The 18,323-nt window shown below is 33.1% G+C and overlaps 1 protein-coding gene across 9 annotated transcripts in view; it reads right to left on the reverse strand.

Moving 5' to 3' along the window:
- LOC131667773 (neurocalcin homolog) overlaps positions 1 to 18,323 on the reverse strand; it is a 173,366-nt gene that overhangs the window by 77,419 nt on the left and 77,624 nt on the right. Inside the window, exon 3 of one of the 9 annotated variants that reach the window (XM_058941460.1) lies at positions 2,091 to 2,146. The exons of the other annotated variants lie outside the window; for them this stretch is intronic. Coding sequence (XP_058797443.1) covers positions 2,091 to 2,146 — 56 coding nt within the window. The remainder of the gene's footprint in view (positions 1 to 2,090; positions 2,147 to 18,323) is intronic. 9 annotated transcript variants of the gene reach the window in all.

An 18,323-nucleotide genomic window follows, 5' to 3' on the forward strand; every position in this document is an offset into this window, starting at 1 on the left:
CGACACGCCCACGTTGTCAACTACATGTGTTTCCAGTTGGGCATGCGTGTCTATTAACTGCCTAGCGGAATATGTATCACCAATTTTTTGCCAACCGACATTACTGCGGCAACTTATAAACCATCAAGTCTCTGCGTAATTTTTATGGCTTATATTTCCATACTTGGAGTTTTTGAGTTGATGTATGGCTCCCACGCGCACGCCTGAAATAAAATTGCCGATTACGGGAACGTAGCCTTGAATTTAATATACATGCGCGTAATGGGACAGCTGCTGTCGATTTGTAATGAGCAGGAGCAATCTTGGTGCTAAAAACTTCAACTTCTGTTCAAGAGACCTGCGAGATAGCGAAGTAAGTTTGCCACTTACTGCTGCGGTGTAATACTATCATCGACAGAATTTCCCGGATAGGGGCTAGTTGATTTCCCTGTCTTATCATCTGCGTCTCGGTTCCTTTGTAAACACCCTCTTGTGAGGTCTTCTAACGTAGTTTTAAAGCCTCACGATACAGTTATATAATACAGCCATTGTGGACTTGACACGGTTTTAATGGGGTGTAAAATATTTCTTGAACCTTTGAACTCGAGAGCCTTGGTTAATTCAGCCAACTTTATTTGCAATAAATTGTATTGATTTATGATTGCAGTCTTACTAAAAAAATTTACACAAGGAGGAAAAAGTTCGTTATAGAAATTACGACGATAGATCTATAAGACTGGGACATTGTACAAATAATTGTTATAGAGAAACCTTAGAAAGAGCCATCAAGGCGTCGCATAATTTTTCCAGTTTGAATAATTGCAAAATAATTTGGACGAAAGTTGGTGGAACATAGCTCACTAAAATAAGCTCAAAAATGTTATTTTTAAAAACAATATTGTACTACATTACTTCACGTCTTGTTATCAAATCTCATCAAGAATATATATTTGAATTGCTAATAAATTCAGATAATAATTTTATTAAGTTTTTACTCAAATTTACTTTTTTTAATCAACTTTTCTTCCAGCATCCGACGTTTCTAAATAGGGTTCTAAACCTTTAATCTTATTTTGTTCAGCAGAGGAAGACCTAAAAATCTATCTATAAATTTTCATTAGAAATGCCGTTTTGGCATTATATAATGCCTAAAACGTTAAAAAAAAAAAAGTAATTTTCGACGAACATTTTATGATTTATGCATTTTTCATGGTTTATTTTAGTTACAATTAATTTTTTGATTGAAATCTATAAGTAAATTTGCTACGGTTTCCTTGCTCAAGAAATTGAGTTCCATCATAAAAGTGTTACTGCTTCAGAAAGATACCTAGAACATTTGCCAGTGATCGACAAAACATTCGGAGTTTGAAATAATCAGAAAGAACAGAGCTGACGAGCTTTATTTTTATGTGGGATGTATGGATCAAATTTCAAAATAATAAATTTCAAAATAATAATAAAATTATCAGAAATTTGAGTAAAAACCGAATTTTTAGAATTGTTACAAGGATGTTACAATAATCTGGACGATGATGATAATGAATATTGTTTATTTAATTCTAAAAGTATATCCATATTCTAGAATAACACATTCCGTATTTATACTGTGATCATTTCATACTTAATAATTAGTAAATTGTCAGTTTTCATTTCAGATGAACATTCTTTATCAAAATAACCAGATATTGTGCTTTGCGATTAGTTCTGCCCGCAAAGCTTCTGCGAGGTACTGAGGCACAAAGTGCGAACAATCACCTAAGACGATTCCCCACAGAACCACTAGGGATTTCTCGTAACCGGAAGATGGAAGGACAGCAGAGATGATCAAACTGCTAGGAAAGCTCGAGCGCTCTCGTTCGATTATATTTACTCTCCGTTCATGGACTGACGCAATTTCAAGTTCGCATCTCGCGTATAGATCCATATATAGACTACACCTCATCGACGACTATTTTTGAGGTGACAATCAAACGTTTAAGCTAGTTTGATTAGCTTTTGTATATCAATGCGAGAAACCGAGTAAATTTCGTTTTAATAGAAAGATATTTCTATATGGCAAGCGCGAAATGATTATGAAAGAATAATGTTTCCACCGTAAAAATTGAGCTTACCTTTGGCATGACAAAAGAAGATTCCGTCAGTTGTGAATTTAATTTCATCTTTGATCCTGAAACAATAGAAAAACTATTTAAATGATAACTTGAAAAATGTACATATAAACTATACAAATGAAAGGAAATATCAAACGAGACTGTGAAACAAATATGCCCGAGCTGGATTTTCAATAAAAGTAAATGAGGCGCCGTTCAAAATGTTGATTATAGACAGCTAATAGAGTTGCAAGTGAAATATTCAGACAATGTAGAAGTCGAATATATCAATGCGGTCGGCGAGAAAGTAGAATGGAAACGAGGTAGAGCTAGTGAAGTTTTATTATCCTTTTCAGAGGAATTCAGGGGAGAGTGCCCGGGGCTCATGATAATACATAAGACTTTGAAAATCAAATGGCGCACAACCCCATCCTGACCTAAATTGCACATTTGCATTAGCTCTCACGCTTTTGTCTTATATTCCTCGATTTTCACAACGAGAACAAACACATGCAGCTCCGTTGCTCACTTTTTTCTGTAACTTTTTTCCCGTTGCTATGCTTTTTTCAGAGACTTGTCTTAAAGAAAAATCGTAACGCAAGGCTATGGCACGTAGAAAATTGTAAGATTATCAACGAGCCTCTATGCGACAGCTCGTTTTTCATTTAGCTCCACCGGGCGGGCAAACATGCAACTATGCTTTTGTACAGATATCTGTGGTACGTTTACGTCAACCATTGTCGCGACGTACTTTGCTAAATACAGCACAGAATATTCTACTTTTCAATATTTCAATATAAACTCACTGCTATAGTGCGCAACAAATTAACCTAGCTTAACAATGATACATGGTCATCTTCAGGAAAATAGTTAGAATGGACTGAACTAATTCTGACCGCAGACTTTGCAGGCTAACCTCAAATTACGGCTGTGGTAGATAATTTAACAGGACTCAGTAGCTAAACTGAGTCTGTATTACTGCCGAAAAGCTGTGTTATGTATCAGAGAAAATGAGCTACATGGGTAAAATCTCACAGCATGAAAAAGCTTTGTTATGACAGATTAACGCTACTTAGTTGAACAAAACTGAAAGATTGCATTTATCAATATATCCATTGAAATATTGAAGTTTCGCAAAACCTGATCTAAATTCTCTTCAATTTAAAAAAAATTTTAGATATAAATATCGAAGTTTGCTATCTAGAAAGTTCGGGATTATCAACAAATAAGAATTTCTGAGGCAAACCTACTAAGAAAGTTTACTCTATTAGCATATTCAGAAGAAAATTAAGCAAACTTGAATCTACGGAACAGTCCACGCTCGACGACTTGTTTTCAGATAACCGAATCAGGAAATGTCGTCCGATTAATCGGCAATTTAAGAGAGAATATTTTCCTAGCATACAAGCCATGGCAATTACGTGAAATGTCCATCCAATCACCAGTTCGTATTCCAACCGTGCGCTTATCTTTTATTCGATCGACGTACATAATTAAATTAAGGCCCCCACTGTTCTACTACACGTATATAGGCGTGATTTGCTCGATAACTTTGATTTATTGGAACGTCTCTTTTCGAAATAAATCAGAAAATAGTTGAAAAGCTCACTTGACTTATTTCCTTTATCTTCTCAAAGATATCTCGAAAAACTTTTGAAAACAGAACTCTGCTTGTTGATGGATTATCAAGACAATCTTTGATACGGATTTATATAGTAAACTACTTAAATTCAAATACCAAGAACTTAATCGTTTTAAATTTTGTTTCTTAGAATGTTTAAGATATGTGCATACTTTTGCTTTGTTCCATGGATAGCGAAGAATTTACAGCAAAACATTGACAAGAGTTGTACGCGTACGTGAACAACCCCGTACACTCTTAAAATTCGTTCATACCGCTTCAGGAATTCGAGCGCAATACAAGTGAGCTAAGTGCGCGCGAACCAAGTACTGGAGGAAAACTTGGATAATTTCAAACCTATCAGAACTTTGCTTGGACGATGCACCCGATGATAGAGCCAAGTTGACTACTCTGCCTACTTGTGCAACGAATAATGATGACTTTTAGTTTTCTTTTGATTAATAGTCCACTGTATTTTCTTGATTCCCTCGAGTTTTCAAACATTTCCATACTACTAGATTTTTCCGCTGCAGAAGATAATAAATTTTTGGTCCATTTCTCATTTTAAGAGACTCAATATTTGGTATTATAATAACTAGCTTTTTTGATTTTAATATTTTCCTCAGAAAATTACCAAGTGTAAAAATGTTTTTATGAAAACTTTTTGCTTACACTCACACACAATTATCGATATTTTTTGCAATGTTTTGCCTTTTCTAAACTTTTCAAATAAATTACTTCTCTAATTTTTTTAAGCATTTTATTTTATTCTTCATAAGAGTTTGTAACATCTGTAGTTATCTATAGCCTTCTGCGATTCAAAATTTGCTTCGTTTTATAAAGTATTTGAATTGATTATTATATTGTTTAAATGCATCAAATTTTTAGTTGTAGATTTTTAGAGAAAAATTTAATTGACAATTGTTTCGAGAAGTATTCGACTATTATTTGAGAAAGAGAGAACTCAATCAGAGAATACAGTTAGTTTACTTTGTCAGGTGTTAAGAGTAAACATCATGAAAACAACTAATTAAAAAAAAAGTCGATAGCCGGTCGGCTTTAGTCGAAGTTGTAGACTGGATATTAAAAGAGCATCACAGAATCTTGATAATTCTCATCCTAAAGGTGAATCGACAGACAAAGCCAAGGCTTATCAGGCGACAATGGCGGATCCGTCAATGAAGTCGGCAGCACTGTGCACAGTCTGAGTAGTAGGTGTGCGTTTATGAAAAGAGCCGAGTATAGCGAGGGCGTATTGGCAGGATTCGTTGACCGTTGGTGAAAACAATGCCTCGACGTTCGTTGTATGCACGAAGAGCAATAGGGGAAAAAATAAGGGAGAGAGAGCTGGGAAACGTCGGCTTATACAGTAGCTGTCGATTCGAGGCCGCCGACGCCGCGGGTTAACAGTCACACCGATTCTATTCATTCAGTAGAACTTAGTACGTACACTTGGAATTTTTCAGCGGATTATGCCGAATGATGCCACCAGAGGAATCTGACGTTACATGTTAATATTTTTTTCCTAACTTCGTCATAATACGATTTTTGTATTTTACTTTCGATTTTTGCATTTTCACTTACTGGCTTTCATTATTAGTCATAAATATCGTTCGACCAATGATTTTTATTTATACAAAATCACATATCTGTTCATGTACAAAAGCCATACAATTGATTATTAAAATTGTCGCATCCGCCCAACTCTGATGGAGAAGTGTCACTTATAAATAGTAAATACGTATGAGACCGTTTTTATAAAATTTACGCTATTTACAATATTATCTTTTCTATTTAAATCTTGTTGAACTATATTATTAATTCTCATAATATTGTTGAATATACCTTCGTTAATCAATAATCAATAAAATTTTTTCTTTTTTTGACTATGTTGTATACAACCAACCAGATTCAATAGCCGACTAGCAAACTATTAATTTTGCAATGAAGATTGTATACTTTTTGATTGTACAACTGTCTAATTATAAATATTTTTCACTGAGAAAACATTTTTACGCTTTTGATCTAGCAATTCAATTGAGTATCTTTCTGTATATGTAATCATTCCTAAACATTTGTAACTTGAACTAAGTTATAATTCTAACTTTCTAAAATTTTTATTATAAAGCCTAGTCATTCAAGTAATTTAACGGACAAGCTTATGTTCTCTTTACTTTTCTTTTTATAATTTCTTATAGACAAAATATCATCTAAGTTTATAACAAATTTTCAACCCCTTTCTCATTAATAACTAAATTTCATAATTTTTGTGAATGTAAAAGGTGCTATGCGAAACTAAATAGAAGACGTGAACTGAAAACTACAAAATACCATTAAAATAAAACTTTATTTTCTGCTATTTTGGTAAACATAAGGAAATAAGCATTTTTAAGATCAATGCAACTACAGAGATAACTAAAGAGAACTTTGGAAAAATTAGTTAGATTAAGCTGCCTTTAAATCATCAATCTAGAAATATTGATTCTCTACAGAAAAGTTTAACTTCTTCATGTTTTCTATTTGGTTTCTTTATAACGTAGAAAGAGAAAATATTTTTATGGCATTGTTATTTGAGAAATTATTTATATAACTCTAAATAATTTCATTTTCATTTTTAGAAAATGTAATTTGCCTTTTGATATTAGAAGATATTTAATTATTTTTTATAAGAATATTTTATTCTTTTATACATTTCAAGACAAACTTATCATTTGTAATTTCTTTCAAATTTGTATAAGGGTAATCTTAGCCTACTCGCACAGCGACTTACATTGTCTGATATTTTTTTTTCTAGAACTTGATAGTATACTTTGTTTAGGATATCCTTCCGAAAGATGTACTCTTCCCCCCTCCCTCTCCTCCCATTCAAATTGGATATTTTATAAGTAAAATTTATTAAAATTCTGCTTTGCCAAGCCTTATGGTTTTCGATGAGACTAGGCTTTCAACCATTTAAACAGATCTGGCTCAGTGAAAACCTTGCTAGTTTCTGCTTATGAATGATCATATCTAGAATATTACGAAAATCCACCATGGATTTAGGGATACTAATGAGGTCTAAACCATTTTTAAATTGATCATTAATTAGTGAGATCATCAGATTAATCACGGATGTAATTGTGCTCGCTAATTTTTGTATTTCACACTTATATTTATTATGAAAGAATATTATTAGTTAGGAATGTTAAAATATAATGTTTATAATGATTTAATTGTAATTTTTATAAAAACAGTTGTTGTAGAAAAACACATAGGAAAATCCCTACTCTCTGGTCATGGTTTAGTTTAATGTAGTTGCTGAGATTTGAGAATTTTGCTTTAGAGGTTTTAATTTAGAGCTTACTATGTATTTTTTCGGTAGAAAATATAACAGCTCCTTCTTTACATCATTTTCATTAAAAAAACTCTCGTCTTTTAAAAAAAGTTGGATCTATTTTGATCACTACAGCTACTGAGGCTATAGAATCATCTCCCGACTAGATAAGCAGAAAGACACATACTAATTTTAACACAAGTTTACACCACTTAGTTTCACTTAATAACTAAGGTTCCGTGACTCGTATGAACACAGTATAGAACAACTATCCTGTTTTGTATCGCAAGCAAGTGTAGGCACAGTTGAAATCAACAAGTCTTTGTGACGTGTCATAAACCTACATAGTTTTTGACTAGAGGTATTATAAATAAATCATTGCTTACAATATCCGACTATCCGCCTTCATGAGGTATATTCCCCATATTATTCAATGATGATGAAATTTTTTTTAGTTTTTCCTCGATGATTTTGCTATCAGAGACTAATGCTTCAGTTGGAGTTTTAGGCTTCTTAGGTTCCTTAGTCAGGTAGATGGTCAGTTTTGCTGCCATGCCTGCATCGACGCTCTTGTGTAGTGCACTAATAGCATCCTGATTTTCTCACTTTGGATAATGTCTCAATGTCTTCGACTGCAATTTTGATTGATTTTTTGAGCATTTTCACAATTAATTCAAAGGAAAAAACTGTCGATTAACTAAATGCACACGTTAAGCCTTGCCCGCATGAAGAAAAAGTCAGGTGAACACGGGGTGTAAATAATAATTAAACAATGTATTTCCAATACTCTCAAGACGTGTGATGCCATTGCGGAAAAGGATAACCCTTTGGGGCATACAATTTTTACAAAATGTCGACCTGTTTTTCAGTCATTACTTATACACAATGATAAATTAACAATCTGTTTGAAATGATTTTTACTAAGTTTAGTACTATAAATTTCCATGATCACAAAATGTATAAAACAAAATGTTTACATGTTCAAGAGTATTTTATTTTGTAATAAATACTATCGTATATTTTCTGTTCAATAAAAAAAGCATGGTGTTAAATAAACATAATTAAAAAATTTATTTATAATCAAATCGTATAGAATAGGAATCTATACAAAACGAACCCGACTACCTAAAGTTTATGCATTATTATCGATAGTAGATTACGTACCCAACCCGGTATAGTATTGGTAAATCCATAGCTTGTGTTTGACAAGTTCGGCTTCGCCTCAGTTACTTAGCCGCCAATACTTTCCCAGTTTAGGTATATAATCTACTATTTATGAAATTCAACGAAGTACGCGCTTTTGGCTTCAGCTCTAAACTTCTCATAGCGACAAAAAAGAAATTTTACGTACTACGTAGAATAAGTACAAATTCGATTTATAAGTAAAATACATTTATTGTACAAGTTCCAATTGGCTAACAAATTTTTAAATGTACACGAGCAATATATTTGTAAAATATATAGTGAATAATATGTAATTAAAAAATTAATTATTTATGTATTATTTGTATGCAAATTAAATTTTTATATCAAGCTTTATTACATTTGAAATGAATTTGGTGATACTCAGGCATGTAAGCTTTGAAATTGCATTATTTATTTCATTCATGATTGTATTATTATATTGTAGTTTCATCAAGTTTAACGAAGCTTAATTAAATTATTATATTCAATTCTTAAATTATTCCGTATTACTATTAGTTGAAAAATAAAGTAATTATGTGAAACATATGAAATATTGTTTGTAAGAAAGGGAATACATAAAACGTTAGGATAAAAAAATGCAATACTTTTTAATTTAAGTGTACACTGGAAAGTTAGAGTCAGTTTTTACTTTTCATTTCGCGTGCATATAATGCATTCAAAATCACCATAGAATTGCTTGTTAATTAACCAAAAAAACTTATAAATACATAAGAATTATTTACCTCAAATAATAAATCCTTTAATAATTTTAAGTTTTGTATAAGAACTTATTTCACCTAATAGCTTTGTATAAAAATATACTGATGTAATTAGTTGAGGTCTTACTGGTTTGAAAATAAATCGTTAATAATACTAGCATAGTGGCACATGAAAATTGATATTTAAAAGTAAGAGGAAAGTTTTGAAGAAAGCAAAAAGATAAAAAAAGAGTTTAACACATGTGTAAAAAAAGATAGATATGGCTCGTTAAGGTATACAGGAAATAGATTGTCTGGGAGGGAGAAGATATCCAGGCGTAGCATCACCAGCAGCTCTAGTGAGCAAGCAAGCAGGATGTGCGAGGGGCGAGAGCGTAGGTAAAGCTGGGTCGCTAAACTATCGATCTCTCTCCGGGTTTGCCCACATCTGCTTCCTCTGCTTCCTCTCCTTCTCTCTCGTTCTCCTCATCATTCTGTCTTTCTCGCACTCTCTGTGGGAAAAGCTGCGCCCCTCTTTTTTCACTCACTCTTGGCTTGCTTGGCCTGCTTTCCAGCCTATTCTCCTAACATCAGAGGCCCATTTTCACGACTCTCATACGGGACTACTGGACATTAACAAGCAGACCGTGTTATCGGTCGCCGAACCTATCTACCTCCCAGAGCTCGCAAGCTGTCCTTTGTTATACACTTTTACTATTCATCGAACAGCTTTTTTAATCGTTTATTTTATTTTCAGTGCTTAAACTTTTTTCCATGCCAAGTGCTTTTTATATTCAATATTTACTGGTTGTCGCTGCTGCAATTGAAAGCGAATAATTATTGGCGATTAATAATGTCGTTCTCTTGAGCGTAATAATTGACCTGGAAAACTTGGAACTAACAAGTGGCTGATTATTTTTAAATTTGCACTGAAAATTCCACACTACGAACTTTTCTGCCCGCGGTTGATTTTTATTTATACCTCACTCGCGTAGCTGTTAATGATTAGTCGCAAGCTGTTAAGATTAGCTGCAAGCTGCCTGAATTTGAATGAGTTAATCTCTGATACTTAATCCACAGGTTCAATATCTTTTTTTCTCTTTCTGCTACCCTACGGATTTTTCCTTTGTGACGCTATACATCTCTGTCGAGATACTGAATTGCAAGCCAGTCCATTCGATGTACTCGCAGAATCGGAGCTTTCAACTGCGACGAGCACCCATTCCAAAAGCAGAACTACTGAATAATCGTAGGAAATGATGGAATATGCAAAAATATACGTTAAAAAAATTGTTATGAGTAAATTCAATAGTTTTTGCTGTATTATCTAAATTAATTTTTTTTAAATTATCTAATTTTGTAATATTACATGTATACATAATTTAAATAAATCATTTGATAAGATCAATAATGTCAGATTGAAATCTTCAAGATTAAAATCGACAACGATTCAGTCCGACCAATTTAAAGCATGAATGACATTTTTGCTGTAGTTTTCTTTTCAACTTCACATATGTATGACATACGCAAAAATACATATAGTAAATGGAGAAATTTATCATCCCAATTTGCTTGGAGTAAGAATGATATTACAGAAATAATACGTTGTGACGAATTAGTTTGATACAATTGCATGGAATCGATTTTGTTTTATTAGTGGTTCGGGTTGGGTTTTTAATGCATTATTATTTACTTCGTGAAGTGATCATTTCTTATTAGGCTTGTAATAAGTAGGAAAGTTTATATAAAATTAATACTAAAAATTCTAATGGTTCGATTAGTTTTATAATTTGAATGTCCACAACGACCGGTATAAGGTGGATCGGATTTCTCTATATCTATTGACTCCGTTCTTTATATTACATTCTTATAAATTTATATAATTCGTAAGGGATTAATAAATTGAAATTATAATCATACATACATACAAGTATTATGCAATTAAAAATTAAAATAACATACGATTTCATATAATAAATTTGGTTATTGCAAAAGATAGTATTTTGGTATATACAGTTATAAATAATTGAAAATGAATGACAGGTTTATATTATAATAGAAAGCATATTTCCAAAACTTATTTTTATAGAAACTTGACCGAACGAACGGAAAGCGATTCAATGTACTTTTATTAAACCTAATCTATCAAAACTTATATTTTTTCTGCGATATCATGCGTATTCAAGACGAAACCATGCAGACAAATTTCTTCGCTTACTATATATTTTCGTGTGCTATAAACCTATATGGAGGGTTCTTAAGCGAGCAAAAAAAATGTATTGGATTTGTTTATAAATATCTCACAAAACTGTTTCCAATTTATATTTTTTCAACTTCTATTTTAATTTCGTAAATTTCACAATCCTTACTAAAAAGGAGAATTATAAGAAGCGAAGCCTCTATTGATTGTGATTGGTTAGTTGAGTCAGTTGGAGATATGGATGAGGGCATGCGATAATATAACGGAATAATTTAGCACGAGAATTTGAAATTATTTATAAACCTTATACAACTGGACAAGTGTTCAGCGCACTCAACACGTATAGTGACTACTAGTACAAAGAAAAGCCATGTTTGCATAGCCATACTTCTTATCAACAAAGGACAATCTGTAGATAAACATAACAAATTATGAAATCGCCAATGAAATTAATATGCTGTATATGTAGCGTTTCTGATATAAAATTAGGGCCGTAGTATAAGTGCGAACTTTCAAGAAGGGCGACTACTTAAGTTCTATTTTAGCGGAATAAGAATTATGTGAGGGAAAGAAAAATAAAGAAAGACGAAATTGAGGAAACAGGCACTTGAGGAAGGCTGCATTAATGGAAACTTGGGGCTCGTGCGAAAACTCGGCAAAGAGCACGGTATAAGCTCGCGCGACTGGTGCAGTCGAGCCGAGGGTCAAGTGCCGTCTTGACATCCTGTTACTTTTCTCCCTCTCTCTCTCTCTCCCGCTTACTCTTTTCGCAATTTGGTCGGCCTTTTCACCCGTCCTTATTCGTAGCCCTTTCCTTCTCTAATTATCACTGTGCCACAGCCTAGTGTAACCTAGTTCGTTATTTTTCACGGATCTCCGTTAACGTCTGCTTTTCACGAGCTAGCAGTTCCGTGCTTTCTCTTCCTCTTGTTATAGATGGAAAAAGCGCACCCACTTTGTTTTCTCGATCTGTCGTTTCGATTTGGCGTGACTCCAAGCTCGTCGCAAAGCTGCATGAAATATTCACTTAGTCACCGCTCTTATAATTCGAATTAATTTTTTTTTTGCTTAAGCTATTTTTGCTCGTCGTGTTTTCTATTCCGCTCACAGCCAGTTACTACAAATTTCAAATTAAATACCAATGGATTGCTAGACTTATGGCTATACGCCTCATAGCACCCAACACTTATGATATAGAGGTCATCAAAGATTTATAAAGACTTTCCAAAATAGCCATTGTTAATGAATATACATCACGATTTTAAATAATCTAATGAAAGCGGCATAAAAAGCATATCGTAAAATTAAAGAGGACGAAAGGTCAATCAAACCGTTGAACGTAATTGAATTTGTAAACAGTAAAAGGCAGTATCGAGATGCTGCATGTTCGTTGAATAATATAGGGGCAGGATCGATGCTAAAGCGAAAGAGACAGGTACAAAAGCATTAAGAAACAGATGGTATCCAGTCGAGTGGATAAATAATTCGTAGAACGAGCAATTAAAAGGAGGATTACAAAGGAAATAAAGAACGCAGGGACGGAGAGTCGGGCACGGCTGAGCGAACAATGAATCCGGTAGAATTATCTGCACAGAGAAGAAGAAAGCGTGGAAAATCGGCTTTCCGAGAGCGAAATCTTGAGAGATTGGCGCGCATGTATTTTATCAAGAAAATTTATCTTTACAAAACGAGACAAAAAAGATCCAACGTTTAATCGTGTGCGCAATCTATAAATAAAAATACGTAAAGCAAGTTATTAGATTTTGCAAGGGGATTGTAAAGCGAGCCAGTCATGGAGAAAGAAAGGGAGGGGGGGGGAGAGTCCAAAGGAATGCGTAAGAGAGTTGGCTGCGTGTCGATCAGGATCGCGTGCTCAAAATGTAAGGGCGAGCGAGCGAGCAGTCGGAGGTGGGCCGTTGCTCAAAAAACCTTCCATTCAGCTGGAGAATTGCGATAGCCGCGCCCTCGCTTCTCTAGATAAATCTAGGCGTGCGAATAAAGAAACATCCGGCAGGATGCGACGATGAATAGCGAACAATCACGAGAGTATAGCGTCGCGCTGGCGCGAAACCCTTTTGGCAAGTTGATGAGACAGATATGTACATATCTATTTCGACGAACTTTCTTTTCGAAAAAAAAGTACTACTCTGAATTAGTTTTAAAAACAGCAAGATTGGCCAAAGTACATGGATGTTGAAATATTCGGATCTGTCCACAGCACGCCAAGTCATAACCCAATTTGAATAGCTCTCGGAAGACTCGCTCTGGTATTTTATTCGCAGAGTACACATCCGGCGTGTTATGTATTCAAACAGCGAGTAGCTTGCGCACACACGCTCGCAAGAGAGCAGGATTAATTCGTAAAAGAGCTCGAAAGGGCTTATGTGCGGCTGACTGCTTGAGTGTGTCTTCATGCAGCTGTAGTTACGCTACAGCGCGGGCTGACGTTTATTTGAACGCGACACTTAGTCCGCTAGCTACTGTCTGACACGAGTCTGATCGCTACTACTTGCTACCGCATCTTGCGCCATTACACCTTTCCTATCTTGCTTGATCGCCTCTTAGATTTATAAATAATCCACTTTTACATGAACGAATCACAGGGATTATTCTTTGTTTATCTGGTTCATGAAACGTACGAAGAACTTATTACTCCAACATCTTTACTATATAAATAACTTACGTGCATATAGTAAGTTTCGCAGATATGCCTTCATTTCAGCGAGAGACTCGAGCACTAGAACTCGGTCAAAACTGCATGTATTAAAGAACTTTACAAAAGTTTGCGCAAGATCTATCTGGTAGGACAAAATATTCCTTCACCAACAGACGTCCGTTCGACTAGCCAAAGAAATATTCCTTATGTATGCGCATACTTTTAACTTTTCTATAATGATTAAAGAACTGGCTAAATATTTTATTATGCGTGTGCCTATTAAAACTAGACTGCCTTCCTCTTGCTACAAAATCACAGCGTAACCATTGGAAACAATTGACCTTAGAAAAAAACATAAATAATTAAAAATCCCATTTGGCGCGGCAGTGACAACATGCTGCACGATTAAGACGTAGAACGTAGGTGTACAGAGAGGCGACAGTATTACCAAACTCTTGAAAACCCATTATAAACGACTTGCAGACTGAAGATTGATCAGGAGGAAAATCGTCGATTTTCAAGTGCCATATCTTGAAGACTAATGGCATCGAGATTGAGAAGTAATAATTTCTCTGAGCTCGCTAAGCTACCGCCGCGTATAGCTTCCACGATATTACTTTCTCGCCACTCCTACCCCTCGTCCGCGCGCTCTGTGTATTACATTGATATCTTCCCAACACAGTTCAGTTTATAGCAATAGACTATGTACACCGACAATTTCGATTGCCATTAAACTAATCATAGATTGTTCGCATCTTACGATGTGCAGATTATGTTATTGAAAAAACTCCATCAAGTACCACTAACGCCTTTTCAATAATCTACCAACTTACCTGTATAACTATTTTAATTAAATCTATCAATTTTTAATAATTACTTAGTCTTAGTTGCCACTGGAAATTACATTTCGTAAAAAACTAACGATTGGGCACGGAAGGTTAGTCTTTAAGTCATTCGAAAAAGTGGTTAGACCATTATATTTGACATGTTTAAAGAACTGTTTTCAAATTTTTAAATTCCTAGACTCATCTGCGGAAAAATAGGATGCTATTTTGTCACCTAAAGTTTTTTAAGGTATTTTGGTCAATTCTTGAGTTAAAAAATATTTTTTATTCAAATTCTAAGTGTTTTCAAGCGTTATAAATTTCTCTAAAACATTTTTTGGCACGAAACTTAAATTTTTAAATGTTTTTAAAATTTCAAATTTAATATTTCCAAAATAAGGAATTACTCAACGGCTGGTGATACCTTTAACAGAAGTTAACAGTTCCTTACGCCACAGTAAACAAAATTTTAACTTTCATTGTTTAATTCTAGCTGGCCTCTTTAATGATCGCCAATCATCCCATTAAGAAACGTGTATGAAAATTTAAACAAGACATTGTCAATGCTATATTTTTTAACTTAACCGATGATGATCTATTGATTAAATAAATATTTAAAAATTCAATTTATTACCAAATAAAATTTCTTAACGAATACCTTAATAAAATTCAAATTCAATCAAAACAACTGTCATTTTCAGTTATTATGCCAAAAATCATGATAATTTATACATTCTAATAAGTTATTATTTATCTTTATTTACAGTTATCAAAACTGATAAATGAAAAAGATTATTTATGTCAATTGTATATGTGTAATGAGTTAAATAAAAAATTTAATTAATCGTTTCTGTATTTATAAAATCATCAAAGAATAAAACAAAATTTTTTTCTTTTTTTTTTAAAAAGTAAGCAACCTTTCTTACGTTTTATTTATATAATATATCGGAATCTTATATTATTACGGTACATAATTTTGTTTAATAACGCTTGCATCACGCATGGAAAAATAGTACGTCCAAAACAGCTTAATAATCATACACAGACAAAACAAGTATGAGAATGAGAGTGTGAGAGAAACAAGCAGAAAGGAGGTGCGCGCGCAACGTCAACGGTTGCCGTGGGGAAAATTACCTGTCAAGTAGTCAAAATACACGTTGATTCGGAAATTGACAATAACTTCTTGGTTTTTCAAATGAAATCAATTTATGATGGCAATTTTCGACACAAAATTCTTAGCTCTACAACTTTTATTCGAAATTGTTTTCGATACTCTGAATTGTTTCGAAGATAATTCGAAAAAATATGATAATAGGGCAATTTTTCACTTCTGCCGATAGCAATCGAAAAATTCAGGTCTTGGCAATATGAAAATTGTAAAAATACGATTAAAAAAAGCGCTTGTAGAAAATTATTCATTAGAAAAGTTTTTATTGTAAAAATACGCTTAAAAAAATATACTTAAAAAGTCAATTGGTATGGGTTGATCCGAAATTGCAATTTCAGAGTTATGTTGACAGACTAGCAGATGAGTTGAATAATTTGAAAGTAATTTCCGATTCATCCACAGAGAAACTACAGAAAAGATTTTTCTATCTCTGAAGATAGAATTCGTACGTTTACAGGTCTAAATTGGGAATAGTTGATAGAATGACGGGAAATGATGGGTTACTTGAAAAATAGAAATAGGACTGTTACTCAAACTCTTATTTTATTCTTTTTCAGATTACAAACTGCAAATTCGAGTGAAATAATCTACTCTGTTCTTGGTTCTTAACGCCATCAGCAAGTCTCCCAATTTTGGAAATCTATTTTAAGATCTTTTGAAAAGGATCACGATTTAGTTCATAAATCGCCAATCAAGATGACTTTATACATAATCATTCAACAGTTCTTTTTTAAAAACTTCATAATATGAGTGATGACAATCTTGAATTAGTTAGTAATGGCACTTATCTTAAAGCACTAAACGAACTCCAATAATGAATATCAACGATAACTATACTCAGATCATAACAAACTTCGTTTATGTAAGCCGTTCACATGTACCACGAACGGTTACATAGTTGACGTTCTAGGTTCCTATTATGCAAAAGAACACGATGCAACTATTTTGGGAAAACATTTAAATGCAAATCATAGTGATTAGAAGAAATTAATGTTCAAAGAAGGTGATTATTTCATCCTCCACTAGAGATTACACAATTGCAAGATGATGGATACAGAGTTCTCATGCTGACATTAAAAAATAAAAGTGATACACAATGATTAGCAAAAGATACAAGCTAGTCTCGACTGGTTACGACATGTCGATGGGGTATCGAAGCTGTTAATGGTGCAAGAGGTCAACAGCATAAAGTTTTTTATCAGTTAAATAATTTCTACCTAAATAAAGCTAGTCTTTACCGTACAATAGTTTGTTTTCTAGGAAATCAATTTAGAAAACGATTGGTCTCGAGTATTTGCATAGACTATAAAACACTCAATTCTATTTTTGCAAGGAATCCCAATGAAATATTTTCAACTAATAAATTGAATTTGCAAATTTTTAGGGACTGTTAGATTATATGAAAAAAATCAGAAGGAACAGCACTTTTGAAATGCTATTCTAAATTCTCAGATATTCTCAGATTCTTTAATAATACGAGTATACCATTTCATAAGGACATCAGAAGTAGACTGTGCAGGTTGGTCATTGCTCGAGATAAAGACATTATTTGGAAAAATGTTAATGAAAGTGAACAAGTAGAAAAGTTTGTGTGAGTTGAAAAAGATATAATAAAATTTTTAATTTAAAAATGATATTATATGTTATATTTTAGTATTACCAAGCAATGCTTTGAAACATTAGCTAATGAAATAGCACATATTTTTAAATATGAATGACCTACTACTTATTTCACTAGTTTTGAATAAACTGTCATAAAAAAATTAATAGTTTAACTTGCGGCAAGCTTTGGAACCATTATAGTTACACCAAAGGAAAGTCGAGATATGACAAATTATTATTTGTAAAAGGACATGGACGACCATACAATGTATTAACTGAAGAAAAATTGGAAACTCCACTTACTGGTATATAAATCAAATTCTTGTTCATATTTTTATTATAATTTCTTGATTTTTGCTACTATATTATTATATTCCTCTTAGGTGATGAACACGGTGAATCGCTTCCCAATGACCTTGAACCTTGGCATAATCTAATAACTAGTTAGGTGCGTTCTTTTCAACCGCGAAAGCTTATGTTAGCCCAACTTTTTGTAATTATGTTAGATTACATGAATAAATTCCAATGCCTGCAAACTCAAGAAGGGAAAGAACTAGTACGAAACTAATTCATTAATAAGTAGTTTTACAAAATTTTAAGTATCAATTATTAATTAAAATTATTATAGTTTGACATTGATTTTGGATTATTATACCCTGATAAGTTTTGTTGTAATAGACAAATGGAATAAAATCAAAGGAGTATTGATTAAAACACTAAATCAAGATGTGAAAGTAATAAATGCCTAGGATACCATATTTCTCGGTCTTTTAGCATTTGGTGACTTAACTTCAGGTTAGTGAAGTTAATTCAAATGAATAAAATTATTGCAAATATTTTTTATTAAACTTGCTTATTAAAAATTGCATTATTCCACAATATTAACAGATAACGTTTGATAACTACTCGTATTAATAAGTTTGACTTGTTTGTTTAATATTGCCTTTATATTTACTTGTGTATTATTACATACAAAATGTGTATTTA

The sequence above is a fragment of the Phymastichus coffea genome, unplaced genomic scaffold, assembly GCF_024137745.1.
Source record: "Phymastichus coffea isolate CEN01 unplaced genomic scaffold, Cenicafe_Pcof_1.1 PCOF00070, whole genome shotgun sequence".
Classification (NCBI taxonomy): domain Eukaryota; kingdom Metazoa; phylum Arthropoda; class Insecta; order Hymenoptera; family Eulophidae; genus Phymastichus; species Phymastichus coffea.